This window comes from Suricata suricatta, chromosome 6 (genome assembly GCF_006229205.1).
Source record: "Suricata suricatta isolate VVHF042 chromosome 6, meerkat_22Aug2017_6uvM2_HiC, whole genome shotgun sequence".
NCBI lineage: Eukaryota > Metazoa > Chordata > Mammalia > Carnivora > Herpestidae > Suricata > Suricata suricatta.
In genome coordinates this window covers 40,662,503-40,677,619 of record NC_043705.1, presented here as the reverse complement: position 1 = coordinate 40,677,619, position 15,117 = coordinate 40,662,503, and the positions used below count along the sequence as shown (strand labels likewise).

The 15,117-nt window shown below is 37.6% G+C and overlaps 1 protein-coding gene across 4 annotated transcripts in view; it reads left to right on the top strand.

The window, feature by feature from the left end:
- The window catches only part of PDE4D (phosphodiesterase 4D), a 340,478-nt gene extending 325,959 nt beyond the window's left edge, over positions 1-14,519 (top strand). For 3 of the 4 annotated variants that reach the window (XM_029942277.1, XM_029942276.1, XM_029942279.1), the window contains 5 exons: positions 69-168; positions 6,609-6,763; positions 7,643-7,765; positions 8,721-8,903; positions 9,618-14,519. In XM_029942277.1, coding sequence (XP_029798137.1) covers positions 69-168; positions 6,609-6,763; positions 7,643-7,765; positions 8,721-8,903; positions 9,618-10,034 — 978 coding nt within the window. In that variant the 3' untranslated portion in view covers positions 10,035-14,519. The remainder of the gene's footprint in view (positions 1-68; positions 169-6,608; positions 6,764-7,642; positions 7,766-8,720; positions 8,904-9,617) is intronic. The other variant, XM_029942278.1, reaches the window with a different exon arrangement.
- The last annotated feature ends 598 nt before the right edge of the window (positions 14,520-15,117 follow it).

Here is a 15,117-nt window from a genome sequence, read left to right as displayed (position 1 = left end):
TGGTATATACTTTTGATTTGTATTATTGCAGAGAATAATATTATTGTCTACACTGTCTGTTTTTACAGGCTGTGTTTACAGATTTGGAGATCCTTGCAGCAATTTTTGCCAGTGCAATACATGATGTAGATCATCCGGGTGTGTCAAATCAGTTTCTGATCAATACAAGTGAGTGAAATTTACTTTTGCAGAAAAAAATTTTTCCTTAGTACATTTTAGAATGACTGAGTGTCATTATAAACTTGCGGTATTTCCAGAACCATAATGTTCTTTTGCAATGTATAAATATACATTTTACTGATAGTGTGTGTTAATGTAACCCAGCTCTAAAAATGATCATTCTGTCCCATGAGGCACACACATAGGTGTTTAGAAAATCATCATTCTAGTAATTCTCTAGAAATAATGTGTCAGTAAACAAAGGTAATCAAAAGTGAAAGATTTAGATAGCTATATTGTTTCTTAAGTCTTAAATAAAAACAGGAAAAGTTGTAAGAAACTTTCTTTACTTTATGGAGGTTGTCACTCAGTCCTCTTCAGAGGCTGCTGGTTCCTCTCCACCACCAACCACGCCCACCTCTCTCCCTTTTATGTCTTCTGTGGAGGCCAGTAGGAACATCTCTGACTTATGGTCTCTTTTGATTTCTCTCTTATTTCAGTATTTTTAACTATTAAGTTTTTTCTCATGACACTTCATCAAATAAGAAGTAGTCACCGAATTTATAAATAGGAAGAGTGGTAGAGACTGTCTAATACAGACATCTCTGACATACAGCTGCACGGAAAACCTCTGTAGGGTATGTTCAGGTATCTGTGCTATCTATTCCTTTGCAAAGAGGTTTTAGTTTTAGAAAAATTTTATTCTTTTGGTACTAGAAATAATTGGAAAATGATTTAAATATACTATTATTTTTTTAATTTTTTTTTAGGTTTCTTTATTATTGATACAGAGAGAAACAGAGCATGAGTGGGGGAGGGGCAGAGAGAGAGAGGGAGACACAGAAGCTGAAACAGGCTTCAGGCTCTGGACTATCTGCACAGAGCCTGATGCAGGGCTCAAACCCACAAACCATGAGATCATGACCTGGCCCGAAGTCGGGCGCTTAACCAACTGAGCCACCCAGGCGCCCCTAAATATACTATTATTTAATTTTCTCTCACCACAGGTAGTGTTACAAATTCACTTTTATATACAAAAAAATAAATTCAAAGTTGTTAAAAGAGTTTTTTAGTATCTATGAAAAATCTGCTTTTCTTTTTTGGTAGGAGTTTGTAGATGATAGCCTTCTTGTGACTAAACAAGTTGAACTCCATGTCTTTTTATTCCCAATTTATTTCCTATACTTTGCTGCAGCTAGATTTAAAGAGACAATTTAAATATAGCCTTAGTTTGAGAGATTTAACTTTGATCTCTAAGATTGTGTCAATTTTCATATTTTGTCTCTGGACTATTCTGTAACAAAGTGCATTTTAGTGACTCATTTATATGTAAGAGGATTGGGAAAGTCACAGATTTCCTCAAAGGTGTGGTTACCCAAGTACATTTTAGAAGTCTGGTTTATGAACTCATTTACCCACGATTAGACAGACTAACATCTCACGTTCCAGCTACAATGGGGTCAAGAGTCATCAGCATTACTAAATATTAGATGCAGCTGCAGGGGTTACAGTATCAGGGCTGAGCACTGACTGCCCTTCTGAGAACCGGAAGGTCATAGAGTACAGTGTTCTGTACGCTGGCACTTTTCCTTAACCTGACCTGATTATTTTGATTCTTATGCATGTCTTGCTGTGTTCCTAATTTTACAAATTTTTAACAAATAGATGAAAATTTTCTTTTCGTGTCTGCCTTTAAAAAGGTATGCATTTTTCTTTTAAATTAACACCAGAAATAGAGACTAGGGTATAATCTTTCCATTCTTCTTTATACACTATTGTATGTTCTCTTATTATAGCATCACAATTATGAAGAGATTAGAGAATAAATTAATTAAAACAATTGATAGTAAAGTCACTGTCTCTAAGTCCGTTGATAATTTTTTTAATAAAAATGAGAACCAGTTCCGTGATTCTATCTTGTAGACCCTCTAAGGTCAAAGGAGCTTAGGCTGGCACTGGAGGATGCTGGCAAGCAGTAGGGTCTCCATGGCATCTAAAATTTAAGCTAGCAAGGCCTCAGTCCACAGATGAATCTGATGTCCTCCGAAGTCTGAGACCCTCTGCGATAGATAATGGTCAAATTTAGAAGATAATTATAAATACAGTGACAGTGGCCAAGGGTGTCTGTTGAAGGTCATGTTGCTGATGATGTGCCCAAAGTGGAAGGGTAACTAATCCTGCTTCTGGAAGGATTAATTAATGAACTGCTAATTAATTAACTAATTCCTACTTCTGGAAGTAACTTTGTTACTCAGTGATGGTGTGAAGATCTCCTTTCCATGAGACCTCAGCAACACTGGGAGGTTAAGTTCCCAGAGCAGCTTTGGACTGCTAATGTTCTCTTGAGGGTGGGTGTGAGGAGGCTGTGTTATTCCTGAGACAATGAATCAGCATCATCACCTGCTACAGGAGAGCATCCAAGGCTTGATCGGGGCCCCAGGTGCTTGTGAGAATTCACTGCCTTAGTTAGCTTTTGACTAGGGGTCATGCCAGCAGGCATTTTATTTCAGGATACAGAAGAGGCTTAACACATAACCAGTAACAAGAAGTAAGTTTTAACTTCACAGCATTCTATAAAGGAGTCCCTCTCATAACTTGTAAACTTATAATAAAAAACTTTGTGAAGTACTCTATCAAAAGTATGTAATTAGTTTGCAGCAAACCCTTTGGAATGGACAGTATACATTTTCTGTTGTTTTTATGGATAGGTTGAGCCTCAGTGGCTCAGACTAGCACACTCAGCTCTCACCTTGGAGCTGGTGCTTCCAACTTGTCCAAGGCCCAGGGTTGAATCCGTTTCTTGTAATAGAGAAATCTAAAGACTTCTAATCATTACGTTTATAATCCCATAGCTGGGAGGTCACATCTCCTATTTTGAGGATGCTAGAGGCACAGTGAGGTTGCATGACCCTGTCTGGTAGAAGGGTTCTGGAGCTCACCTGGCGGCTTCCCAATCCAGATTCTCCTCTGCTTCTTAGTTGTGACAATAAATTTCCATCATTCATTCCAGTGTAAGTACCAGATGATTTGATATTTAGGATACGTACACTCATTGTAAACAGGCCAGAGGTTTGGAAACAGAGACATCATTTCTCTGGCAGAGACAGTTAGGTTTTGTAAATGATTTGGGGGAATGGAGGACTCTAAGTAGAATTTTAAGAAGTTAAAATTCCAAGGGGAGAAGCTTAAGGGAAAGGGTAAGTCTTTTTCAAGGACAGTACATGTAAACAAACCCATAAAATGTAAATAGCATCATAAGGTTTTGAATATAACATACTGAGAGTATTTATCCTAACAAAGCATTTGACTTCATTATTTTCTGAAACAGTAAAGCATTGTCAAAAGTGCAGAATCTATATAGTATTAAGTTTTACTTGGAAAACAAGTAATTTGAGTTTATAGCAAAGAAGCCTAAGTTCTAGGGGAAAAGATTTAGTCACATTAGTCATGTGTTCGAAGCACATGGCTTTGATTTCCAAGAGCAGAGGCATTTCACTATATTAAACTGGAGCTGGATTTAGCTGCCAGTACACACACATTTTTATTTCTCTAGTCTCATTTAAAAATAAGCTTTCCATAGCCGTATCTGTGGAGTATATATAAAATGTCATTTTCTACATAAATCTAACACTTTATCAAAGTAAAGATAAATTCATTTTTATCAAATGTGATTACGTAGAAATACTACAGAGATTGTTATTTATTCAACAACAAAAAAATGTTCTAGGCACTAGGGATATATGGGTGAGCAAGATAATGACCTGGCTATGAAGACCTTGCATTCTGTTGGGGAAAAAACAGACAATAACACAGAAATATCAGATGGTACTTTGGTGGAGAAAAATAGTGCAGGTTATGGACATAGGCAGTGAATGAATTGAGGGAGGGAATTAAACAGTTTTAATCCTTTGTCCTTGGCAACTAGAAAATAAGACTACCACTCCCTTCCCGATTTCAAAGAGAAATATTTTTTCAGAAGTGCCAGGAAAAACCAGACAGCCATGCACATTAGATGAATAACTTTTCATTTCATATAAGGTCTTAAGTCTCTGAGTGGGTTGGGAGGTCCCTGGAAGAGACTATTAAGACTAGCACAGAGATAGTGAGAAAGTGGAATGTGGTTAGTGCCAAATGAGTGGTACAAAGTATAAAGGAGTTTACAGTGGAAAGTGAGCAGTTCTGTCTGTGGCAGTCAGGAAAAGCTACATGGACTGGTACTGGTCTTTGAAGATGAATAAATTTCAACAGAAGTGTTCTATAAAGTATTTTCTTACCCCGGACCCTACCTCCACCTCTGTGCTACTGTACTTTAGAGCCAAGTATGAAGCCAACTTTCTGATAATTGCTAAACTTTCAAGGACTCTATATAGAAGTACTATAGTAGCATCTTTGGAAAATAAACTTCTCAGGAGCTGCAGAATCTTACCTTCTTTAGATGTTACCACATCCCATCAGCCCTAAAGAAGAGTAGAAAGGTAAATGACTACCCTGAGATTCAGTTGCGACAGCCCCAAACTGGAGAGGCAGTGGGGAGATCCACTCCAGTAAGGAATCTTTTCATTGCTTTCTTTCCAGTCTGGATTCTCATTCCAAGGCTCTTGGACCACGTCCTGTGTGCAAGGGCGTCTTTACATTGATCAGAGTAGAGACTCTGTTGTAGCCTGCATACCACACATCACCCGTTTCCTTAAAGTGACAGCTGCTCACCTTGTTCTTTTGCAGGCCCAGAGCCTGAATGTCTTGTTTCTTTCTTTGTGAGGTATATAAGCCAGTTCCGGTTTCTGTAGGCCTGAGTCAGTTTGCTTATTAATGCCTCTTATCCACATGCATATTTATTCCCTTAAAAGAACCCTAAACAATTGATTGGGCATTATTTGTCTTTTCAGGAAACATTGTTCTTCCTTCCAATATGTATTTAATAGGATTCTACTGTGCAAACAATAATACCAAGTGCTAAGAGCCTATATCGTATTAATTTTTTTATTTCTATATGTTTAACCACCTGTAGATAAATGGTCATAGAGTTTTAGAGACTATTTAAAAAATGTTTTAATGTTTATTCATTTTTGAGAGAGACCATGAAGGGGAGGGAAGGGGAAGTGCAGAGAAAGGGAGAGAGAATCTGAAGGAAGCTCCAGGCTCTGAGGTGTCAGCACAAGGCCCAACATGGGACTCGAACTCATGAACTGCAAGATCATGATCTGAACTGAAGCCAGACACTTAACCAACTAAGCCATCCAGGTGCCCCATTTAGAGACTTTTTAAATGTCAGACTTGACCAGATACTATCTGAATGAACACTATTGTTTTATCCCCCCAAAAGAGAATGTACACATCTACTCCTTGGTATTCCAGACCTCTCTATTCCTATAGTTAAAGAGCAAGTATTTAGATGTATAAATTCCTATGTCTATAGTACTAATAAATTCATAGGATTCCACAATAAAAGTATGTCTTGAACCTCTCTTCTCCTTCCTAGTTCCTTTAAAATAGTCATTGAGTAGCGTTGACACTTTCCATCTTAGAAAAGAATGTATGTTTCCCATGCATTAGTCAGGAAAAAAAAAGATAAAATACATGTGCTTTTGGTGTTTACGGTGGCATAAGTGGAAACAGAATAAAACACCCAATTTTCTTTAATGACTGCCTTATAGAGTTAGGTCTGCTATTTACAAGAACCAAGAAAGAGGCAGGATTTTGTTGTCTAAAACATACAGGTCCAGGGCAGTCATAAGGGAGCAGCAAAATCTTCACTATGGAGTTATTATGTAAGTAGCTGAGCACCTGTCTCTGTGAAGTCCTGAGCATGCAGGTGGGAAGGGCAGTATACAGGTAGTCACCGCCATGATACTTAGAAAAGAACATGGAAAAAATGAGTAAAGCTTTGACTTTCAAAGCTATACTATGGAAGAAAACAAGAGCAGCATGAACAAAACATATTGTTCATTTGTTCCAAACTGTTCTTGAAAGAAGTACAATCCTAAATCACATGATCCTTACATTCTATGAAATGTTGGGTAATGTGTACAGTTAATCAGGAACATGACAACTTAAGTTGTTAAGATGTTGTATGTGATAAAAATGATGTCACATTCTGCTACTCATGAAGCTACTGTGGCAGATCTGGAGGGGAGGTTCAAGAATATTTGGTCCAACTCTTCTTCTGCCCTAGGAAGGACGCAGCTGAGAGGTTCACAGAGTGAAATAACTTGTCATATGTCAGTAGCATTAGAATTCACTCCCAGGAATTAGAATTCACTTCCATTGCCTTTTCCACTATTACATTAACTAGTATATTCTCTCCTAGGTATTGTCCTATAATGGTAAGACCAGCAGAGATGTTGAGGGGAAAATGCTTCTCAAACCCAAAGTATCTCAGAATATGAGGAATACAATAAACATAGAAAAAAATGGCTTTGCTTATCTTCTGTGTCCTTTGTTTCTTTAAGACTCTGAACTTGCCTTGATGTACAATGATTCTTCTGTCTTGGAGAACCATCATTTGGCTGTGGGCTTTAAGTTGCTTCAGGAAGAAAACTGTGACATTTTCCAGAATTTGACCAAAAAGCAGAGACAATCATTAAGGAAGATGGTCATTGACATTGTAAGTAGTTGCTGAGAGCAAAAAAGAGAGTTGGGATGCAAGTTGTTTTTAAGAGGAAGAATGAGATGAGTATCAGGTCAATGGAACCATGTGTTTCAAAACCTATTTTTGCCCCATATGTTAGAGAAGTGTCTCTGCTGCTGGCAGTGATGTTCTGTGATGGGTTTTCTCATTCTAGCAGTTGGGAGTTAAGAGTAGTGACAGCTTGCCCTCGTCATTCTAGTTTTATTTTCTGAAGCTCTCCAGTCCAGTGGCAGACAGGGAGAGATGGCTAACAAGAGCTATTAGTATGAAAGGATTTTTTTCCACTTATAAAATGGGAAAAAAATAAATTTATGTCAGTACACATTGCTGTTTAGAGATATCCATGACTTTTTTAATGCATATTGTTCACAGTAATTACAAGACACAGGAAAAACTTCTGGTTATCAATGACTTTTAACTTTGTACACACAAAGGTAGGAATTATGTGTCTTAGATGAGCAGAAAATCACCCAGAATAGTCTGTTTCTGGAGTACTCTATGAGCAACCTTGAATACCTTCATCATAGTCCAGGTACCACTTTCTAATCAAAGGAGTAGAAAGAACTTCAGAACATGTGCTAATTTCTTATCCGCAGGAATATCACCCTTTTTTCACCAGGAAAGTGGCTGTGGTTGCTAACCTTCTGTAGATTGCACGTGCTTATCTGGGCTTCAGGAAACCCTGTAGCAAAGCAGAAGAGGCTACCCCAGGGAGTAGAGTAGGACTCCCATTCCCGCCGCCAGATGCCCCAACAGTTTCCCTTCTTTCATGCTCTGCATTTATAGTATCCTGTGTGAATTCTGACTTTTTTCCTCTGGACTTTGCTCTTTACTAGAATACTCTTGTTTTTTAAGGTACTTGCAACAGACATGTCAAAACACATGAATCTACTGGCTGATTTGAAAACTATGGTGGAAACTAAGAAAGTGACAAGTTCTGGAGTTCTTCTTCTAGATAATTATTCTGATAGGATTCAGGTAAAGCATTATTTGAATTTGTTCTGTGTGTGCACAAGTGTCTGTGTAACTTTGATAAGATTTGCCTCCTTTCTTCCAACTTATAATTTTAGTAATTTTAAGCAGAATTTTTTGTTCATTGTATTTACATTTTTTATGCTTTTTATTTATTTTTGAGAGAGAGAGAGAGAGAGACAGCTTGAGCAGTGGAGGGTCAGAGAGAGGAGGAGACACAGAATGTGAAGACATGCTCCAGGCTCTGAGCTGTCTGTCAGCACAGAGTCTGACTCGGGGCTCAAACCCACAAACCACGAGATCATGACCTGAGCCGAAGCCGGATGCTCAACCAACTGAGCATCCCCTATAAGCAAATTTTTAACCAAAGTCTCTTTTTTTTAATATTTATTTATTTTTGAGAGAGAGAGAAAAACAGTGTGAGTGGGGGAGAGGCAGAGAGAAAGGGAGACACAGAATGTGAAGCAGGCTCCAGGCTCTGAGCTGTCAGCACAGAGCCCAACACAGGGCTAGAACTCACAAACTGTGAGATCATGACCCAAAGTCATGTGTTTCAAAACTTAACCAACTGAACCACCCAGGTGCCCCAATAACCAAATTCTTAATCTTAAGAATTAGCCAGATAAAATTCTATTGGTCTCTTTATTTGCATATGCACTTTAAAAAAAAAAACCCTAATGTCTCACAAAACCAACCACTTCAGCAGTTCCAAACTGAATCAGCCATGCACACATAAACTGTTTCTCATGATATTTAGGTTCGGTGGAAGTGGCAGAAATTTAGGCTATTAATACAAGTGGGAACCACACACAGATACGTCACAGTTGAGCTGTTTGGAAGGAATCTTACACTACATGTATTTTTAAGTGTCACATTCATCCAATGTGAATTTCTAATAAAAAAGAAAAAGAAAAGAAAAAAGCAGCAGGTGCTGAATTGAAAAAGCATTTGTCTATCTTAGGTCCTTCAGAATATGGTACACTGTGCAGATCTGAGCAACCCAACAAAGCCTCTTCAGCTGTACCGCCAGTGGACTGACCGCATAATGGAGGAGTTCTTCCGCCAGGGAGACCGAGAGAGAGAGCGGGGCATGGAGATAAGTCCCATGTGTGACAAGCACAATGCATCTGTGGAAAAATCACAGGTGATGCATAGAGCATAAAGTTTGCAGAGAAAACAAAACTCCAGCTTGAATATTTGATTACTTTGTATCCACATCATACAATATTTCATTGGGTTTTTTAAATTATTTTTTTTGGGCAGGCTCAATTTCACATTAGTGTTTATGAGCCCCAAAAAAATGGTCATTCGTATGATTTAAATTCATACAGTCATATATACATTTCTTATGACATCACATTCATTCATTATGACTCTTTTCTTACAGTATATACATACATAGAGAAATTTTGGCTGTCTGAACTCATAAGTGAATCATATAAAGAATCCAAGAGTATCTGGCCTGATTTCAGTTATCTGAATTCACCAATAAACTGGCCATTCTAAAATAAAGTCCAGGTCTGATGCTTTACTATGTAAACAAATGGAAATTTTTTATATAATAAGCATGCTCCTGAACTAATAGTGCTTGCTAATTTTCACCAGCCATTAACAATACTTTTATATGGTCTGTTGCCTAAAATAGTGACTGTTAGAACCAAACTCAGGTTAGAAGTCTTCTGTTCAGTGTTATATTTGTAGGCCATGTTATATTTGCTATATTTTAATATAAATTATATTATGTATATAAATTGATGTAAGTAAATACATAATCAGGTTTATTTTCAGAATCTAGTTAACCTTTCCCATTGCTTCGTAGTCCCAAGTCTTATACTCAAATTGGAATTTTTCTAACTAGGTGGGCTTCATAGACTATATTGTTCATCCTCTCTGGGAGACGTGGGCAGACCTCGTGCATCCTGACGCCCAGGACATTTTGGACACTTTGGAGGACAATCGTGAATGGTACCAGAGCACAATTCCTCAGAGCCCCTCCCCAGCGCCTGATGACCAGGAGGAAGGCCGGCAGGGTCCAACCGAGAAGTTCCAGTTTGAACTAACTTTAGAGGAAGATGGCGAGTCTGACACCGAAAAGGACAGTGGAAGTCAAGTGGAAGAAGACACGAGCTGCAGTGACTCCAAGACTCTCTGTACTCAAGATTCAGAGTCTACTGAAATTCCCCTTGACGAGCAGGTGGAAGAGGAGACCGTAGGGGAGGAAGAAGACAGCCAGCCCGAAGCCTGTGTGATAGAAGACCATTCTCCTGACACGTAACAGTGCAAAGACTTTAACACCTTTTTTTTTTTAATTTAAGTAGAAAAATTGTTTCCAAAGTGCATGTCACATGCCACAACCATGGTCACACCTCACTGTCATTTGCCAGGATGTTTGTTGAATAAAACTGACCTTGACTACTCAGTCTGGCGCTCAGGAATATTGTAACCAGTTTTTCACCTCCATGTCATCGGAGCAAGGGGGACATCTTCACGAACAGCATTTTAACAAGATTTCAGCTTGGTAGAGCTGACAAAGCAGAGAAAATCAACTCCAAAATGTTTTCAAGAGAGTGTGGCTCATCGGGCAGCACAAAAATTGTTATGATTTGGGGTCTCTTTACTTGTTATTTGTTTGCAATATTTTCAGCAGAAAGAAGGCATTACACAGACAGAGTGAACCTATGGATGAAGCAACAAATGTGTCAGGAACAGGACACAGCCTGAGTCTGTTACCAGGAGGAAGATGAGCCACAGAAATTACATAATTTTCTAATTTCAAGTCTTCCTGATACATGACTGCATAGTGTGGTTCGGTGAGCTGCACTAACCTCGACATTTTGTATGATATGTAAAACAGATTTTTTGTAGAGCTTACTTTTATTATTAAATGTATTGAGGTATTATATTTAAAAAACTATGTTCAAAACTTCATCTGCCACTGGTTATTTTTTTCTAAGGAGTAACTTGCAAGTTTTCAGTACAAATCTGTGCTACACTGGATAAATCTAATTTACGAATTTTACTTGCACCTTATAGTTCATAGCAATTAACTGATTTGTAGTGATTCATTGTTTTATATACCAACAACTTCCATATTTTAAAACAGAAAACAATTTTATGTTGCAAGAAACCCTTTTTGTAGGTCTTCATTTACTTTGCTTTTCATTTCCGTCTTTTCAGATAAGCAGAGTTGCTCTCACAGATATTTTTTTCCATGGTGTACAAAGTGAATATTTGTTCTGTGATACTTTGATGTGCATTCTGTCTAATGTGTCTTAAGCCTCATAAACAATCATCAGTTGGTGTTGTCTGAAGCAAGTAAGAGATATATAAATAACCAGTAGCTAAAATGGTCTTTTTTAGATATTTTCCTACTTAGTGTCTTCTGATAACTTTTTGCCGTGTCAACAGACCCTCATTTCACAAGTGCATGTCTTTGTAATAACCCTCATATTTTATGCTCATTTTTATTGTTTCACAGTCAGTTGTAAGAACTTTTTCCCCTTGTGCCGCTCTGTTATTTAGTGTGTGTTTGAACCTCTGTCCACGTTCACTAGATGGGGTCTTACCAAATATATCACCACCATCCAGATTGATGAAAAGTAGCAGGTAGTCAGGCTAGAGTCACCATTTATTTCTACCACAAGGCCAAATGTAATGCCTAACTTTAACTCTTGATTTACAGAGAAAAGTTAACAGCTAGCTAGGTAATGTTTTTAAATATTAGCAGAATATATTAACGAACACCAGTACAACTAATGCTCTTTTATTTCCATGATTTCACCATGGGATTAAGAACTATGTGAGGGATACTCTTGAGAAGAGATCTTAACTGTAGCAACTGCTCTTCCTTAATGGACAGCCTCGTAATGTAGAAATTGCTTTCTCAGTTATCACTGGTCCACAAGTATGTCTTGTAGAGGAGAATATTATTAAATTCACCAAGGGAAAGAAGTTGAGGATGTCACTGGTATCAGGGGTTGGGTACTATAGTGCCACCCTAAAATACTAGGCTGGGTAAGATTCTACCTAAATAACGGATAATTCTTGGCTGTATTTAGCACCAAGAAATGTATTACAATTTTTGAGACTACTTCCCGGTATTTACCTTCACTTGGCATCATGGGGCACTTACCTACTTTGGAGTTCTGCCCATCCCAGCTCTTAATAAAGTATTTGTCTTGTCTACAATGAACTGGGAGCCCAAATAGTCATTTTTCACATGGATGTTTCAGGCACTGAAATAGAGACTGAAAGGGTATCTGACCAAATGGAAAATAAATTAAATAGTCAAGAAAAATTGTAACCCTGAAAAGCATTTATATTTGGGATTTCTCAAGAGCCTTCTGGGGACTAATAACCAAGTCATCAGCCAGGGAAATGACCCAAGCTGAACATAGTCCCTCTTTTAATCCCCTGAGATCCACAGGGGGAAACTCTGATTAAAAAATTATGTAGCTCTGATCTGTTCTTAGAACAGAACAGGAATCAACTAATTTGTTATCAGATTTCCACCCTCTTCCCTGAAAAAAGTAATCTTTCAAATACAGTCCTGTGTTTAGCTAAGTGATTTCATAAGAACACTTGAAAACTCATTTTAATTTTATTTGTCCTTGCTGGAAGTCTAGAAGAAAATGCAAACAATCTAGAGTGAATTTATTTATCCAAAATATTCTCATCCCGTCCTCTCACTACTGCTTGGTATTTCCCCCACAGAGTGCCTAAAACCTTAATAATAATAGAAAAAAAATTAAAGTAGCAATATGTCACAAATCCGGACCTGGAAGGATTTGTAACTGCATCGAAAACCAGAGCTGTTTTGTTTTCAGTTTGTTGGTTTATAATGATCACATGTTGTGAAGATACTCACCGATGGACAATCAAATTGTAGAAAAGGCATAATATCCAAGAGACGGACTAATGCACTGTACAGTCTGCTTACCCGCTCCCTTCTTTCTCTTTCCCTCTCTCTCGCCAAAGTGTGCTTCAGAATTATATGCCGTTTTGAAGAGAACATCCTTTTACAAGTGGCTTTATATTTCCTAAAATGCCATAAGAAAATGCAATATCTGGGTACTGTATGGGGAAAAAAAGTCCAAGTTTGCATAAAACCAGTACATTTCAGCTTGCAAGTTACTAAACATAATATTGCTTTTTCAATTTTCTTTTACATCACTTAAAATTCACAAAAAAAAATAATGTAGATAGAACAAATTGCAGACAAGGAAAAAAAAAACTTGAATGAAATGGATTTTACAGAAAGCTTTATGATAATTTTTGAATGCATTATTTATTTTGTGTGCCATGCATTTTTTTCTCACCAAATGACCTTACCTGTAATACAGTCTTGTTTGTCTGTTTACAACCATGTATTTATTGTAATGTACATACTGTAATGTTAATTGTAAATTATCAGTTCTTATTAAAACATCATCCCACGATAGGATGGTGTTGATATATTTGGAAACTCTTGGTGAGAGAATGAATGGTGTGTATACATACTCCTTGTACATTTTCTTTTCTCCTGTAATATATATATAGTCTCGTCACCTTAGAGCTTGTTTATGGAAGATTCAAGAAAACTATAAAATACATAAAGATATATAAATTTAAAAAACATAGCTGCAGGTCTTTGGTCCCAGGGCTGTGCCTTAACTTTAACCAATATTTTCTTCTGTTTTGCTGCATTTGAAAGTTAGGTAATGGGGCGGGCTAGGGCTGGGCATTTTACATCCAAGCTTTGAAGCAGTTGGATTTCTGGCACCAGCTGGACTTTATAAAACCACAGTCAACCTCTGAAAGATTCTGAGACCCTTCTGAGTTACAAGCTTTTAAGTACTTCTTGCTGTGAAGCGGCACTGGATATATAATCTTCTTTTCCCTATCTCTTGATCAGTTACATCTGCGTGTTGTTTTGGTTTTTTGTGTTTTTGTTAACCTTCAAACACTACTTGGGAAAATATATTCTTGTCCAAGGCTAACAAAGTCTTTTTTGCTTCTTAAGCACATAGGCAAATGAACTTGATTTAAATCTAGAGCCATAGGTCACATGTGATGATCAGTCATTTATTCATCAGCTCCTGTCATATTAAGAGAATATGTAATGTGGAAAAATATATAATATAATATGAAAAGGTCATTTTTCTTAACTCTGGAATTTGACTTTACCTAAGATGAACCAAATTTCCATGTATGTAAATCCAAAGATAAGACAGTTTTTATATGCCAGTTCACAGAAAAATGATTTGCCATTCTCTAGAATTTGTTTCTGCAAAACTTCTATGGCTGTAAAGTTTTAAAAGTTAACCTTGGAGTTGTGGCCAGCTCCCAAAGCATTGAAAAGTTCCCAGTGGGTGGTATGGAAACTGCCTCCCACTCTTGCCCAGCCCTCAGAGCATGTGACTTAGTGAGAGATTCTTTTTCTAGAAAAAATGAGCCTCCTATTATTTTATTTTATCTTTTTGACACAAACTGTAGATTTTAGCAGCCCTGGCCCAAAGGAATTTGATTACTTTTGTTTTAAACAGTACAAAGGGGACACTATAATTATGAAAAACATCCTTCCTGATTTCAGTTGTATTTAATTTTATTTCTTAGATTATGTTTTCAGAGTGGTAAATTGTGTGTGCGCATTACAATGATGATGATTCTTTTAGTGGTTTCTTAGCCTCTTTACAGCCCATGGGGATAGTACTGTACATCAATACCTTCATATGAATTTTTTATATGCAATGAAAATAAAAGCATGGGTTGATTCTGCCTATTTATGACTCAATCTTTTACCAAAAAAAGATTATTCATTTTATTTATGTTTTTTTTTGAGAGAGACAGAGAGAGACAGTGCGACCAGAGAAGGATCAGAGAGAGAGGGAGACACAGAATCTGAAGCAGGCTCCAGGCTCTGAGCTAGCTGTCAGCACAGAGCGCGACGCGGGGCTTGAACCAACGAACTGTGAGACCATGACCTGAGCCGAAGCCCGATGCTTAACTGACTGAGCCACCCAGGTGCCCCAGATTATTCGTTTTAAACTGTAGGTCAGCACAGGTTTCCAAGAGTCATGAAGATGGATAAAATGAAATGCAAGGAGAATAGTGGCATTGAGTTAGTACTGGTACTTATTATCAAAATACACCAAATAAATTATGTAGAATCACTTTGCTATAGAAAGGATTGCCCAAACTATTTAAATGGCCCCTAAGATGAAGCACTGATTTCGAAATAGGATTGGAAGGGGGATTTCTCTGCTTAAAGAAGTGTTGTGGTATACCGCGTTCGTTATTCAGACATTCAACAGGTATTTGTTGGGTTCATACTCTGCCAATGACAAGATTCTAGGGATTCAACGGAGAACAAAACACAG